The sequence below is a fragment of the Humulus lupulus genome, chromosome 6 (assembly GCF_963169125.1).
Source record: "Humulus lupulus chromosome 6, drHumLupu1.1, whole genome shotgun sequence".
NCBI lineage: Eukaryota > Viridiplantae > Streptophyta > Magnoliopsida > Rosales > Cannabaceae > Humulus > Humulus lupulus.
In genome coordinates, this window is record NC_084798.1 from 108,884,428 (window position 1) to 108,899,997 (window position 15,570).

Here is a 15,570-nt window from a genome sequence, read left to right on the forward strand (position 1 = left end):
AATATCTACCACATACACACATCAAAATTCAAAAATCATAGCCTAAAGTTTAACCCCATAAAACATCCAAACAACCACAGAATACTTAGTAAAATCAACATAAATTCTTACATGAGTTGTGTGATTCTAGTCTGAGCTAAACCCAATTACTTCTAGCTTCAATCCCTTTGGAATTTTTAAGCCTTCTCCCTTGAATTCATCAAAAATTCCTCCTTAGCCTTGAGAGGAACGTGAGGAAGAGACAGAGTTGAGGATGAAAGAGATAAGGTTGAGCGCCAAAACAAATCTATCCCTAGTAGTAGAATACCCAAAGTGCCCCTAACTTATACCCACCACCAAGGGAAAAATTTCATATGTCACATCTCGCTAATTCGTCGAGTGCGCCTATGAATCCTCATTTAATCCCTGACATACCCAGATAATCTCTAATATCCCTATCCGTTACCTGGTAAATCCCGAACACGTGCTACTTCCCAATATACCCCAAGGCTCACCCTGAGCCGGGTATTCGGCCCCTTTGTAACTATTTTTCTATTCTGCTCCCTAGGACCATCTCGGACCACACATCACAAATATATCACAATAATCTTGTTGTATCAAGCTCAACACACATATACTTTACATTTATGCCCTCAATGGCCAAAATTACAATTATGCCCCAACTAACCAAAATGGGCCCACATGCATATTTAATTCACCTAAGCATGCATTTCTAATCACATAATCATTTAATCCATGTATTAACATATTTAAATCAATTATTGCCCTCCTGACACGCTAATAAAGGCACTAAGCCTTATTAACAAATTTGGGACGTTACAAATCGTCTGACAGAGCTATCGTTCCTTTAAGTCATGGTGTCAAGTCTATACAAGTGACAAGTAGCATGTCTCAATGTGCCGCTTGACGTGGGAAAATATGTAGCGACCCCCTAACACTATCAGCGGCATGTCTGCCCAGAAATTTGTGGGCTACAACCTCAAAAATGGGCACCGTGTGCTATGCACGAGCCCACCACCATTTTTATTACGAGAATGTGTTTACTAGAATTGAGACCTAAATTAATGGGGAATGTTTTGTAATAGATCCCCATTGATCAGCCACTATAAATAGGGCTAGGGAAACCATTGAAGAGGACCCTCGTACTTTTGTATTTAGAGCACTGCCAAAGAGCAGCCTAAAACCCATAAAAGATGAAACCTTCAAGCTTCCCCAAATCCTAATATAATAGACACATGGACTAGGGTTAATTAATAACCTAAACCATGTAAATATGTGTCTTCTTTTTGTATTTTCTTTAAGTTCTTTTAATTAATTGATTGTGAAAAAGGGAGTCAACATTTTGGTGTTTTCCTTGAGAGCTTCAAGAAAGCCTTGAAGATTAAACAATGGTTACCACCAGAAGAAACACACCTGATGATGTTCTTCCTCCCACCACCATTGAGGGAGGAGAGCCTATCCAGCCATTTCTGCCAGCAAAATCGGAGGTGGCCCAGGAAAATTACGATGAGAACGTTGCGTACAACGATGAGGATGGAGAATACTACGAGTATGACAACTCTTAGTGCTTTTACACGGAGGAGCCACTAGAAGTGGTGGACCTTAAGGGCCAAATGGCCTCCTAGAAGTAAAAATAGATTCCCAATAGGGTAATATAGCCACCTTGTAGAAGATGGTTAACGCAGTGAAGGCTACTTAGGCATCTCAAGGGCTGCAAGTGGATCCCCATGGAGAAGTACCGCCTAGTTAGCAAACTGGCACGCCACCTGTGCACCCAGTTCGAGTTCCATCTGCTCCACCAGTGGGCATGCCTCCATAGCACCCCCCTGACATGGCACAAGATCCACCAGCTGGTGTGCCATTCATGCACCCAGCTGGAGCACCACCTGCGGCATAGGATTATGGCAAAGGGAAGGTTGATGAAGAACCCTCCAAGTGGAAAAGACCTCATCGTGCTTCCGAGACCATTCATGCCCAGAGAAGGGCCAACGATAATCAGGGGCACAATCCCAAAGACACTGCCAAGCCTCTAGAGTCTGGGGAGCCTAGGGTATTCTGCTCAGGCACACTGTAATAGAACGCATTGAGCCTAGAGGTGGTGTCTCACAAGCACCTCTCCAACCTCAGAGAAATCCTTGTCAAGGGGCCAACAGGAGAAATGTCTCAACCAACCGAGGATGAGGAATCAGCGTCTCAGTTAATAATGAAAATGTTGATTCCGAGGGAAAGACCGAAGTGAGGTACCCTGAGGACAATGGTCACCACCATGCACAACTTGACCTACAGAATGACCTTAACGCTTGCAGGAATAGAGTAGCTCCTGAAGACAATCCCGGGAGACGACAACAACTGACCTTTGAGATGATCTTAACACTCAAAGGAGATAACACCTAGAACAGAGTGCCAATCAAGATCATGACCCTCTCCATGCAGAGTTGGGGAGTTTGAAGAGGATAATGCTTAAGTTGACCTGGAGACAAGGTCATGAATTTGACATGGAGGATGAAGATGGGGAGCCTTGCGCTCCTCATATTGTAGAAGCCCCACTGCCTCGAGGCTTCAAGATGCCAGAAATCACTAGCAGAGGAGAAAATCCTACCAACCATCTTTTGAAGTTCAATAGATTGATTGCGGTTCATCGCGTCTCCAAGGATGCTAAGTACCATGTCTTCAGGTTAACCCTGACGGGACTAGCAGACGAGTAGTTCAAGAAGTATTGGCCAGGTTCCATCCATTCTTGCAAAAAACTCTCCACCTCCTTTTGAAGATAATTCATAGTTGCTTGGAAGGTAAACTTCAAGGTCAATGCCTTAGCCATCATAAAACAAGGACCCCTCGAGTCCCTTAAAGCTTACATCAAGCGATTTAATTAAGAAGCAGACAGGACCAAGAGGGTCGATGATTGCCAAAAACTGATGAATTTATCAGTTAGTATCCAAGCAGGTTCTCTGCTATGGGATTACCTCCATCGGATAGAATGCCACAGGCTTAACAGCTTTATACGTCAGGCTGAAGAGTATATCAACTGGGAGGATGCCCAGATCAGAGCTTTCGGAGAACCAGTCTCCTTCCCCGCTCCTTTAGTGCCAAATGTCATGGCCCAAGGAGCCCAATTCTTGCCATACGCTCCTGCCCAAGCGAGCATCATGAGCAATCCACACTTCAATACAACTATTCCACCAGCTGGCTTCAACACCATTCCCTCGGCTGGTTTCAGTGCTGCCCCGTCTCACTATGGAGCAGCTCCCACTGGATACAGTGCTTTTTAGCCTACGTTCATTGCTAGAATAGCTGCTCCAGCCCAGTCAACGACACCCAGTGAGACCTCTAGCAGGAGCAAATGCGGGGGAAACAGCAAGGGTAAGAACCCAAGAGAATTGAAGCAACTTTCAATGAGAAGTAATATCTCAAATACACTGAGTACATATACTTTGTGGATACTCAGGAGAACATTTTCCTAGACACAGAGCAGCAAATCCACTACCTAAAGCCTTAACAAATTTGGAGGGATCGGGAAAGAAGAGATTCTACTAAGTTCTGTCAGTTTCATAATGATGTGGGGCACCACACAACCGAGTGCATGGAGCATAGAGATGAGATCGAAAATCTCATCAAGCTGGAGTATCTCCACCAGTGTTCCAGGGCTAGAGCACGACCTACTCAGTCTTCGGCCATGGGTCTGCCCCTGCAGCAAGTAGCCACTCCCCATGCACCTGGCCAAGTGCCTGTTACACCACCACAATAGATAGCCCAAGGACTTCCCCTGGTGAACGGGAGAGTAGGGATTATCTCCGGAGGATCCCACGTGGGGGGCACATCGAGGGGCTCACAGAATCACTACACGCAAGCCCTAAATCAGATGATGAAGTGTTGGTGTTAGCCCAGCTGCCAGCACAGATGCCACAAATGACGGATCACGTCATCACTCTCTCTGAGTACGATGCTCGGAGAGTGCATTTTCCCCACCATAATCCTTTGGTGGTTGAGAGGAAAATTTCCAACTAAATGATGGCTCAGATCTTGGTGGATAATGGGAGTCTGGTGAAAATCCTATTCAAGTCAGCCTTCGAGAAGATCGGGCTGACTACCAGTGACATGTCCCCATGCAGCTCCACTCTATACGAGTTATTGGGGGTGGAACTTATTCAACTGTGGTAGTTCAAGCTGCCAGTGACACTAGAAGAAGTCTTGTGTGAGGCCTTCAAGTATTGTACTTTTGTGGCTGTAGACTGCTCCTCTGCCTACAACGCCAACTTGGGACGTCCAACCCTGGTGGAGTTTGTAGCAATCACCTTTATACACCACTTGTACATGAAGTTTCCCATTGAGGCAGGAATAGGCATTGTTTGTGGGGACCAGAAAGTGGCCCGACAGGGCTACATTGTGTCGCTTAAGCATCCAGTAATGGTTGTAGAGGGGGTAGGCCCCAAGCAGCCTTATCTCAAGGAGGTGGAGGTCTAGGCTAATCAAGAAGAAAGGGAGTCCAATGAATTGGGCCCCAGGGTTGGAGAAGAAAGGGTTTTTGAGCCCATGGAAGAAGCTGAGGAGGTTATCCTTGATGCCTCTAATGTTGAAAGAAAAACTAAGGTCTAAAAGAACCTCAAGGTAGAGGTTTGAGAGGCTCTTGTGAATTTTCTCAAGGAAAACCAGGAAGTCTTTGCCTAGTCTCACTCTAACATGATGGGAATTGACCTAAATATCATATTCCATGCCATGAATATAGATCCAAATGTTGCCCCAGTGCAACAGAAGATGAGGACCATTGACTCAACTAGGGCAGAGGCCTTGAAGGCAGAGGTTGACAAGCTTTTTATGAATTGTTTCATCCGCGATGGTCAGTACCAGAAGTTGTTGTCAAACCCGGTCTTGGTGCCTAAGCCTAACGAAACCTGGAGAACGTGCATCGACTTCTCTGACCTCGATAAGGCTTGCTCGAAGGAATATTTCCCTTTGTTGAAGATTGATCAGATGGTCAACGCTACCTCCGGGTATGAGATCCTGTCCTTCATGGATGCATATTCGGGATACAATTAGATCTCAATGCATGTCGCGAACCAAGGGCACACCAGCATCCGAACAGACAAAGGTAACTACTGCTACAAAGTGTTGCCTTTCAGTATCAAGAATACAAGTGCCACTTATTAGAGATTAGTAAACTGGATGTTCAAAAATTGGCTTTCCTGAAACATGGAGGATTATGTTGACAACATGGTGGTAAAGTTGAGAATAACCCATGACCATGTCAAAGATTATGTGAAGGCATTCTCAGCCCTCCGCAGGTTTGAGATGAAGTTAAATACCCAAAAATGCACTTTTGGGGTGGCCTCCGGGAAGTTCTTGGGATTCATTGTCAGCGCCCGAGGAATGGAGGCTAATCTCGAGAAAATTAGGGTCCTGATAGAAATGTCATCCCCCAGGAAGCACAAGGATGTGCAGAGCCTAACTGGTCGGATAATAACTCTAAATGGATAAAGGAGTGCGAACAAGCCTTCCAGCAGCTAAAGGGCCACATGATGAACCCTCCAATTTAATCAAAGCCTGTTGATTGAGAACCCCTCCTCTCTACATGGTTGTCTCCGAGAATGCCATAAGTGCTGCCATAGTCCGCGAAGAAGGTCGTGTTCAACATCCCATTTACTACGTGAGCGAATGACACCTTGGAGAAAAGTCCAGATATCTGCTTAAGGTGAAGCTGCCATTTTTCCTGATGATAGCTTCTCGAAAGCTATGACCGTACTTCAAGGCACATCTGATTAGGGTTATCACAAACCAGCCCATAATCAAGTTTTCCAGAAGCCGGAGTCCTCCAAGAGACTCCTCAGTGGGCGGTCAAACTGAGTCAGTTCGACATTTCTTACCACACGAGGACTGCCATAAAGGACAAGCACTAGCAAATTTTATTGTTGGGTGCATAGGAACACATGAGGGACCCGGGGAGGCCCAGGCCATCGGGCCCACGGGGTTCACAGTGCTTTGAGATTTATGTTTGACGCCTCAACAACGAAGCTGAGTACAATGCACCCATTTTCGAACTCCGAGTAGCCTTAGAACTCAAAGATGAAGGCCTCACAATTTTCATGGATTCTTAGCTCGTAGTGAACTAGGTTCTCGGAGACTATCAGGCCTAGGGGACAAAGATGGAAGCTTATTTGGCCAAGGTCCATGAACTGCTGCATAGCTTCAAAAAGTTCACCATCCGACAAGTACCAAGGGAATAGAATTCCAATGCTGATGCCCTGGCCAAGCTCTCTACCACTAAGGATGCCGAGTAGTTCAATGTGGTCCTGATAGACTACTTGGCATCTCTGAGCATCTCAGATTCTGAGGAGGTAGATGTAGTCCAACGCTAGGATGGTTGGATGGAACCATTAGTCAAGTATCTTATCTTCAAAGAGTTACCTCAGGATAAGAAAGCAGCTTAGAAGCTGCTTTACCAAGTGCCTCAGTAAGTAATGTTGAACAATAAACTATACAGGCGAGGATATTCATTGCCACTTCTCCAGTGCATGTCCAAGCAAGAGGCCAGCCTCATCCTCCGCGAAGTGCATGAGGGCTTTTGCATGGACCACGCTGGGGTGCAAAGCCTCGCCAAGAAAATCCTAAGACAAGGCTACTTCTAACTTACAATAAATGGTGATGCAATACACTATGTGAAGAAGTGCGAGAAGTGACAACACTACACCAACATCCCTCGAGTTCCTCCAAATGAGCTCACACAAATAATGAGACCTTGGCTCTTCAGAGTCTAGGGCATTGACCATATCGAAGCCTTACCCATGGGAAAGGGAGGAGTAAAGTACGCTATTGTGGTAGTTGAATACTTCACAAAGTGTGTCAAAGCTAAACCTCTTGCTACAATCACCTCCAAGAAAGCGCTGGACTTTGTCATCAAGAATGTCATTTACCATTACGGGCTCTTGAGGAAGATAGTCTCCAATAACGGTCTGTAGTTTGACAGCGAGTTGTTCACAGAATTTTGTCAAAGGCAGGGAGTAGTGAAGAGTTTCTCTCATATGTAGGCAAATGGACAAGTGGAAGCGGTTAATAAGACGCTTAAGGCCACTTTAATGAAAAGGCTAGAACAGGAAAAATGAGCTTGGAGCGAAGAACTGCCTAAAGCATTGTGGAGCTACCACACCACTGCTGCAACCTCCACTAGCCATTTACCATTTTCCATGGCCTACAAGTATAAATCCATGCTTCTAGTTGAGGCAGCAATCTTCAAGGAGACATTTACGATCTGACCATGAGTCTTTCTTTACTATGAGAATATCTATATCTTGTGAAGAATCTTCGAGAAGCCTCGCAGCTTCGTGTAGCATCCTACCAATAAAATGAGGCAAGATATTTCAATTCCAAGGTGAAGGATAGGAAATTTGTGGTTGGAGACTTGGTGTTGCGGGGATTTTTTCTAGTAACCCGAGACCTAGGTGTTGGAGTATTGGGCCTTATCTGGGAAGGCCCATACAAGGTCAAGAGCATCGTGTATCCTAGGACATACATACTAGCCTGATTGAACAGGGAGCTAGTGCCTCACGTCTAGAAAGCCGAGCATCCCAGCCACTATTACCAGTAATACAAGCAGTGTATTTTTCTACATTTTGTAATAATTTTGTAGCCTCCAAGCACAATTAATGGAAATCATGTGTGAGAAACAAGAAAGATTAAATTAAAAAAAAATTCTTGTACTTTTAATTTTAATTATTTAACTTCTCGAGAGTACCCGCTCGCTGGCCTGGACAAGTGAACGCAGACTAGTCTCCGATTACTTGGGGGGCATAGCTGGGTCACCTCGTTGGATAACCGCTCATGGAGCACAACCTGGGAAACTAAGCTTCTCATGAATAGAGTAGGCCTAGTGTCAATGCTTAAGAGAACAGACTTAAAAATCTAAGTTGCCTACGGGCAGAGGACTTAAGTTATCACTTGAGGGATATGGGCCCAAGAAGGAATGCCAAGTTCCTGACTTCCAAAAAGGTGAATAGAACCCCGAGTCACCTGTACTCAGGGGTATTCTCCCAAGGACTATTCGCTCGTGGAGTAATATTGGGCACGACCTGGGAAACTAAGCTTATCGTGAGCTTAGTAAGCCTAGTGTCGAATCTTGTAGGAATGGGTTAACCTAGGAAACTAAAATAAACCAAGCATTATAAAAATCCCAATAACCTAGAGGGTTGGAGAACTCAATCCCATGTCTCGAGGACGTAGAGCCTGAGGAATAGCATATTCCCGATCTCCTAAATAGGATAAAAATCGAGTAACCCGTACTCGGGATGGGGGGGGGGGATTATGAAATGGCCAAGTGTAACCTCCAGAGAATTGTGTGCCCATGGAATAACATGGAGCTCTCAAACCCTAAGTTAAATTGACCTCCGAAGCCATGAGTTGTTTATAGCTGAAGGACATAAGGACACGTTAATTACCCACAATTGACAGCTGAAAACTCTATATTTTAGAGTTATTAATTGAGCTTTTGAACTTAAAACTTTAAGTGAAATAGAGTGTTTGTGTTATTATTGTGTGGTTTTAGTCATTTTGTCTCTTAACTTTGTTTGCGTATTTTGTTTTAATTGATGATAACTCTTGTGGAAAATAATGGGATTATGTTCTAAAAATGTGGTATCTATTTTGAAGGCATAAAGAGAGGGTGCTTGGAAAGATTAGTGAAGTATGTGCAAGGAAATCATTTTGGACCTGAAATTCTGGCACTTTGTTGTAACATCAGTCAACTTTGCTGCAGCAAAGTGTGGGCATCCAACAGCATAAAGTTTGCACACTTGGCATGTGATTAAATGAGGTGGGGAGAGACTTGAATAGTGGGAATATGAGGTGGAAAGCAGCTGAAAAAGTCTAAAAAGGGGAGTGGTCCCCACGTGTAGAGGGAGAAAAAGAGGGTTTATACCCTTTTTGAGCCAACAAAAGAGATCATCTTTACCAAGAAAAAAAAAACCCAGCCGCCTAAGACACAATTGAATGAGTTTTCTGCACCTTTGGAGCTGGAACATGAAGAAAAGAAGGGGAAATTTCTAGGAGGAGGAAGCTAGAAGAAGAAGAAGAAGAAGAAGAAGAGTTAGAAGATAAAGAATAGAAGATTTCTATCATTTTGGCTTGTCTTTCTAAACTCTCTTTTCCTATAATTTTATTTTTCCCATCTCGAACTCTTGAGATAATGTTGAATATGTGTTGAGGTGATATGGGTTTTTTGATTATGAGCTAATTTGTTTGTGTTAGGGACATTGATGAACCCTAATTTGTAATCAACCCCAAGTTGTTGAATGTTTTATTAAAATTTTCTCTTGTTCATTTAAGTTGTATTTATTGTGCAAACTCTTGCTTGAGAATGATCACCTTAGGTGAGAAACAAGCTAGTTTTAATTCCAGAGGGGTTAGAATTAGTGGAAATGCTTGATTGATGCATGTTGATAACTTTGTTATTGATTAGTGGATAACTTAGGGATATTTTATTCACCTTGCAAACTTGAAGGATTGATGCTTGAAATTATGTTCTTGAAATTAAATATTGCATAGGAGTATGTGAATTTAATTGATGGAACTTTAACATGAGCATTTGGAAAAGTGGCATGTGCATTAAATTGGAAATCTTAGTTACAAGAGAACTTTGCTATGAACTTTGTTGCAACATTAGGGGAAAAATTACAAATTAGGGGGATTTGATATGCCTAACTTTTATCATAATATTACTCACAATTTGTCAACTTCCATCTTTAGTATTCAAGACCTATTTTAATTCTCTTGTTTAGTTTTCTTTTAGTTCTTAATTAAATAATATAAAAAAATTAATTGTACCCCAAATTGTTTGGTGTTGATTTTTACAATATTTGTTTGGCAATCCTTGAGGAGATAACATTTACTTTCACTTTATTACTTGTTTGACGATTGTGTACACTTTCACACACTTAGGAAAATCTGCAACAAGTTTTTGGCGCCATTGCCCCCGATTGCTTAAAGTCAATTATTGTAAAGTTAATTATCTTGCAATTTGGTTTAATTTTTCTTTTATGCTAACTTGGGTGCTTCTCATGAAAAAAAAATTAAGGTTTACATAGTGTATGAGCAAGAATCAAGGCCCTGAAATACTTCCCATTGATCCAGAAATCGAGCATACAGTTAGAAGAAGGCGAAAGATACAAAAATAAAAAAAAGGGAAGTAGTAGTGATGAATGCTGAGCAAGGGGCTCAACAGGGAGCTGTCCAGAGGGTAGCAAATCTATCAGGAGCTACTCAAGGGGCAGAAAATCTAGCAGGAGCCGCTCATGTTCCACCAATAAATTTCGCAGGAGCTGCTCAAGATCAAGTAGCTAAAGGGGGAGTAGCTGCCAATAATGGTCAAAATGCAGTTATTGTGGCTGATGACAGAGATCGCACTATCAGGGAATATGCTCTTCCCCTCTTCAATAAGCTCAATCTGGGCATCATTAGACCAGAAATTCAGGCAGCACAGTTTTAATTGAAGCCAGTCATGTTCCAGATGCTTCAAACTGTGGGCTAGTTTAGTGGGATGCCAATAGAGGATCCTCACCTTCACCTTCGCTTGTTCATTGACGTTAGTGACTCTTTCAAGCTGCCCGGAGTGATAGAGGATGCACTGAGACTAATGTTGTTCCCATACTCCTTGAGAGACAGAGCCAAAGCTTGGTTGAACTCTTTGCCATCTGATTCTGTGAGTACTTGGCAAGAGTTGGCTGATCAGTTTTTGATGAAGTGTTTTCCTCCCACTAAAAATGCCAAGCAACGCAATGAGATTACTTCATTTCAACAACTTGATGAAGAATCCTTATATGAGGCATGGGACCGGTTTAAGGAGTTGTTGCGCAAATGCCCTCACAATGGCATTCCTCATTGCATCCAGATAGAGACCTTCTATAACGATCTCAACACTCATACTAGGATGGTGGTTGATGCTTCAGCGAACGGGGCTGTTCCTGCTAAGTCCTATAATGAGGCATATGAAATCCTTAAGAGAATATCCAACAACAACTATCAGTGGCCCACTTCTAGATTTTCTACAGGTAGAAAGGTGGCCAGTATTAATGATGTAGATGCCATCACTTCTTTGGCAGCCCAAGTGTCTTCTATTTCTAATATGCTCAAGGCAATGAATATGGGGATGAATCAATAAATGGGGCAGCCTATGGGGACACAAATGGGCCAAATGGAGAGCATTTCTTGTGTGTATTGTGGTGAGGATCATACTTTTGACAACTATCCTTCTAAACCGACAACTATATGTTATATGGGGAAAAAAAATAGGAATGGTCCTTATTCTAATTCCTACAACCCATCACGGAGGCAACATCCAAATTTTTCATGGTGTAATCAAGGAGCTGGCCCTAGTAATCCTTCTATGCATCCAAGACCAAATTTTCGACCAGGTTACCCCCCACAAGCACCACAACAAAGGCCACAACAACAAGCAATGAAATCTAGCTCTCTTGAAAATATGTTGAAGGAATATATAGTGAAGAATGAATCCATGATTCAAAGCCAAGAAGCTTCATTGAGGAATTTAGAGAACCAAGTTGGGCAACTAGCTAATGAGTTTAGAAATAGACCCCATTGTACACTGCCAAGTGATACCGAGAATCCAAGGAATGTGGGCAAGGAACATTGTAAAGCCATCACTTTGAGGAGTGGGAAAGAGTTGGAGAAGGACAAGACCAATTCTGGGCATGAGGGTGAACCCTCTTTAATCCAAATAAATGAGGTATTCCAAAAAGATGTTGAACTTCCTAGTGCATAAAAATCTGCCTTTGCCTAGAATGCTACAGAGATGTCATAGCATTGTCACCCAGCAAGTCCTATTTCAAACAGCCACCTCCATTTCCTCAACGTTTTCAGAAGAAAAAGTTCGATTCTCAATTCAAGAAATTTCTAGATATGTTGAAGCAGTTACATATCAACATCCCACTTGTAGAGGCACTTGAGCAAATGCCTAACTATGTGAAATTCATGAAAGATGTTCTTACAAGGAATAGAAGGTTAGGAGAGTTTGAAATTGTGGCTCTAACCAAAGAGTGTAGTTCATTTTTGCAAGACAAGTTGCCACCAAATTTGAAGGATCCTGGGAGTTTCACTATTCCCTGTAGTATTGGGGATACTTATTGTGGGATGGCTTTATGTGATTTAGGTGCGAGCATTAACATGATGCTAATGTCTGTTTTCAAGCAATTAGGGATTGGAGAAGTTAGGCCTGCTACAGTTACTCTTCAACTTGCAGACAGATCTCTTGCTCATCCGGATGGGAAGATTGAAGATGTATTGGTGAGGGTAGACAAATTCATATTTCCTACTGATTTTATTGTGCTAGACTATGAGGCAGATAGAGAGGTGCACATTATCTTGGGAAGGCCATTTCTTGCGACACGAAGAACTTTAATAGATGTGCAGAAGGGGGAGCTGACTATGAGGGTCCAAGATGAAAATGTGACTTTTAATGTTTTTAAGGCTATGTGGTTTCCTGATGAGGTTGAAGAATGCTCAGTAGTTTCAGTGGTAGATTCTTTGGCATCAAGGGAGTTTGAGACTAGTAACGTTGGTGAACCATTAGAGAGGTTATTGTTGTTTGATTCACACAATGATGAAGATGAGGAGGAGTACTTATCTTGGTTGAAGGCTAATTCTCAAGGGTTAAGAACAAGAGGCTGATTTGATTCATTGGAGTTGTCGTCTAGGGAGTTCAAAGCTCCTAAACCATCCATTGAAGAGCCACCTGAGTTGGAGTTGAAAGTCGTGCCATCACATTTACGATAAGCTTATTTGGGTCCATCATCCACTTTACCTATCATTATTTTAGCGGAGTTGAATCATGATCCAGAAGAAAAGTTGCTCGAGGTGTTGAGAAGGTTCAAAAAGGCCATTGGGTGGACTATTGCAAATATTCGAGGTATCAGTCCTTCTTTGTGTATGCATAAGATCATGCTTGAAGACAATGAAAAAGGTTCTATTGAAGGGCAAAGAAGACTAAATCCTATCATGAAAGAAGTAGTGAAGAAAGAAATCATCAAGTGGTTGGAATGCGGACATTATTTACCATATCTCTGACAATTCATAGGTGAGTCCTATACAGTGTGTACCTAAGAACGATGAGATCACAGTGGTGAAGAATGAAGAAAATGAGTTGATTCCTACTAGAACTGTGATAGGATGGAGGATTTGCATGGACTACAGGAAGCTAAAAAAGGCAACTAGGAAGGATCATTTCCCTCTTCCTTTCATTAATCAGATGCTAGACAGACTTGCTGGGAGACTTGCTGGGAGAGAGTACTATTGCTTCCTTGATGGGTACTCTGGTTACAATTAGATAACAGTGGCCCCAGAAGATCAGCACAAGACTACATTCACTTGCCCCTATGGTACCTTTTCATTTAGAAGAATGCCCTTTGGATTGTGCAATGCTCCTGCTACGTTTCAGCAATGTGTGATGGCTATCCTCACTAATATGGTTGAGCAGTTTCTAGAGGTGTTCATTGATGATTTTTCAGTCTTCGGGGATTCTTATGATGATTTTCTGAATAACTTGTGTAATGTGTTGAAGAGATGTGAAGAGACAAACCTAGTCCTTAACTGGGAAAAGTGTCACTTTATGGTTAAGGAAGGTATTGTTTTGGGGCATAAGGTATCTAAGGAAGGGATTGAAGTTGATAAGGCAAAAATTGAAGTCATTGATAAGTTACCACCTCCTAATTCAATGAAGAACATTAGGAGCTTTCTTGGGCATGTCGGTTTCTATAGAAGGTTCATCAAAGACTTCTCTAAGATTTCCCAACCACTTTGCAATCTTTTAGAGACTGATACACCTTTCCATTTCGATGGAGCATGTTTGAAGGTTTTTCAAGAGTTGAAAGAGAGATTAATTTCAGCCTCTATCATTATTGCACCGAATTGGAGTTTGCCCTTTGAATTGATGTGTGATGCTAGCGATTTTTTCGTTGGGGTTGTGATGGGGCAGCGAAGGAACAAGGTGTTTCACTCTATTTATTATGCCAGCCGCACATTGACAGGAGCTCAATTGAATTACACTGTAACTGAGAAGGATCTACTAGCTATTGTCTTTGCTTTTGACAAGTTTCGCTCCTATCTTGTGGGAACTAAAGTAATTGTCTACACCGATCACTCAGCCATAAAGTACTTGATTGAAAAGCAGAACGCTATCCTCGATTGATTAGATGGGACTGTTGCTTCAAGAGTTTGATGCGGAAATCCAAGATAGAAAAGGAGTGGAGAACCAAGTAGCAAATCATTTATGTAGAATGGAAGGTGAGAAAGAATCAAGTTCATTAGTTCCCATCAAGGAGACATTCCTAGATGAGCAATTATTCAAAGTAAATCACTCTCAAGTTGTTCCTTGGTTTGTAGATTTTGCTAATTACTTGGTTAGTGGATTGTTTCCTCCGGATCTAACAAGCCAACAAAAGAAAAAGTTCTTGCATGATGTGAAGCACTACTTTTAGGAGGAGCCATTCTTGTTCAAACAATCCACTGACCAAATGATTAGGATATGTATTTTCGAGCAAAATAGGAGGATATCCTACATCATTGTCACTCTTCACCTTTGTGGAGGTCATTTTGGGGGATCGCGCATCGCATCTAAGGTACTTCAATGTGGGTTCTTTTGGCCTTTCTTATTCAAAGATGCTCATGCTTTTGTGTTGAGATGTGATCGATGCCAAAGGGTTGGTAATATTTCTAGAATGAATGAGGTGCCCTTAACTAATGTTCTTGAAATTGAATTGTTCGACGGGTGGGGTATCGATTTTATGGGCCCTTTTCCCTCCATCTTATGGCAACTTGTACATCTTGGTAGCTGTGGATTACGTTTCAAAATGGGTGGAAGCAATTGCCTCTCCCACTAATGATGCTAAAGTTGTCATGAGGCTCTTAGAGAAGAATGTTTTCACTCGTTTTGGCACTCCAAGGGAAATCATTAGTGATGAGGGAACCCATTTAGTGAACAAAGTGTTGGCTAGCTTATTGGCTAAATATGATGTGAGGCACAAAGTAGCTACTTCTTACCATCCCCAAACTAATGGGCAAGTTGAGTTGTCCAATAGAGAGATTAAAGGTGTCCAGGAGAAAGTGGTGAGTCCCAACCGCAAGGATTGGTCCAAGAGGTTAGACTATGCATTGTGGGCCTATAGAATAGCTTTCAAGACACCATTGGGGATGTCACCATATTGTTTGGTATTTGGAAAAGCATGTCACTTACCAGTGGAACTTGGGCACCGCGCTTATTGGGCTATTCAAACACTCAACATGGACTTGCAACTTGCATGAGAAAAGAGAATGTTGCAGTTAAATGAATTAGAGGAGATGTGTTTATTCTCCTATGAAAATGCCAAACTACACAAGGAGAAAACAAAAAGGTGGCATGACAAGCATATTCTGCCAAGGGTGTTCGAAAAAGGCCAGTGAGTTTTGCTCTTTAACTCGTGTTTGAAACTATTCCCATGCAAGCTCAAGTCAAGATGGTCGGGCCCATTCTTGTTGGTTAAGGTATATCCTTATGGAGCAGTGGAATTATGTGAGGAAGGCTTCGGAAGGGAATTCAAG

General features: G+C 42.4%; 1 protein-coding gene and 1 non-coding gene across 2 annotated transcripts; one reads left to right on the forward strand and one right to left on the reverse strand.

Annotated features, from left to right (window-relative positions):
• Positions 1-10,747: 10,747 nt before the first annotated feature.
• Positions 10,748-10,854, reverse strand: LOC133787263 (small nucleolar RNA R71). Its single transcript, XR_009872293.1, has one exon. It is a non-coding gene; the product is annotated as a small nucleolar RNA R71 (small nucleolar RNA).
• Positions 10,855-11,140: 286 nt separating this feature from the next.
• LOC133785383 (uncharacterized) lies at positions 11,141-12,666 on the forward strand. Its single transcript, XM_062224628.1, has 2 exons — positions 11,141-11,725; positions 11,833-12,666. Exons 1-2 carry the CDS (start codon positions 11,141-11,143, stop codon positions 12,664-12,666), a joined length of 1,419 nt encoding a protein of 472 aa, XP_062080612.1.
• The last annotated feature ends 2,904 nt before the right edge of the window (positions 12,667-15,570 follow it).

Coding starts and splice junctions, on each gene's coding strand:
- LOC133785383 (XM_062224628.1), top strand. CDS start 11,141: ATGGGGCAGCCTATGGGGACACAAATGGGCCAAATGGAGAGCATTTCT. Junction 11,726..11,832: donor CTTTAATCCAAATAAATGAG/GTATTCCAAAAA, acceptor TATTTCAAACAG/CCACCTCCATTTCCTCAACG.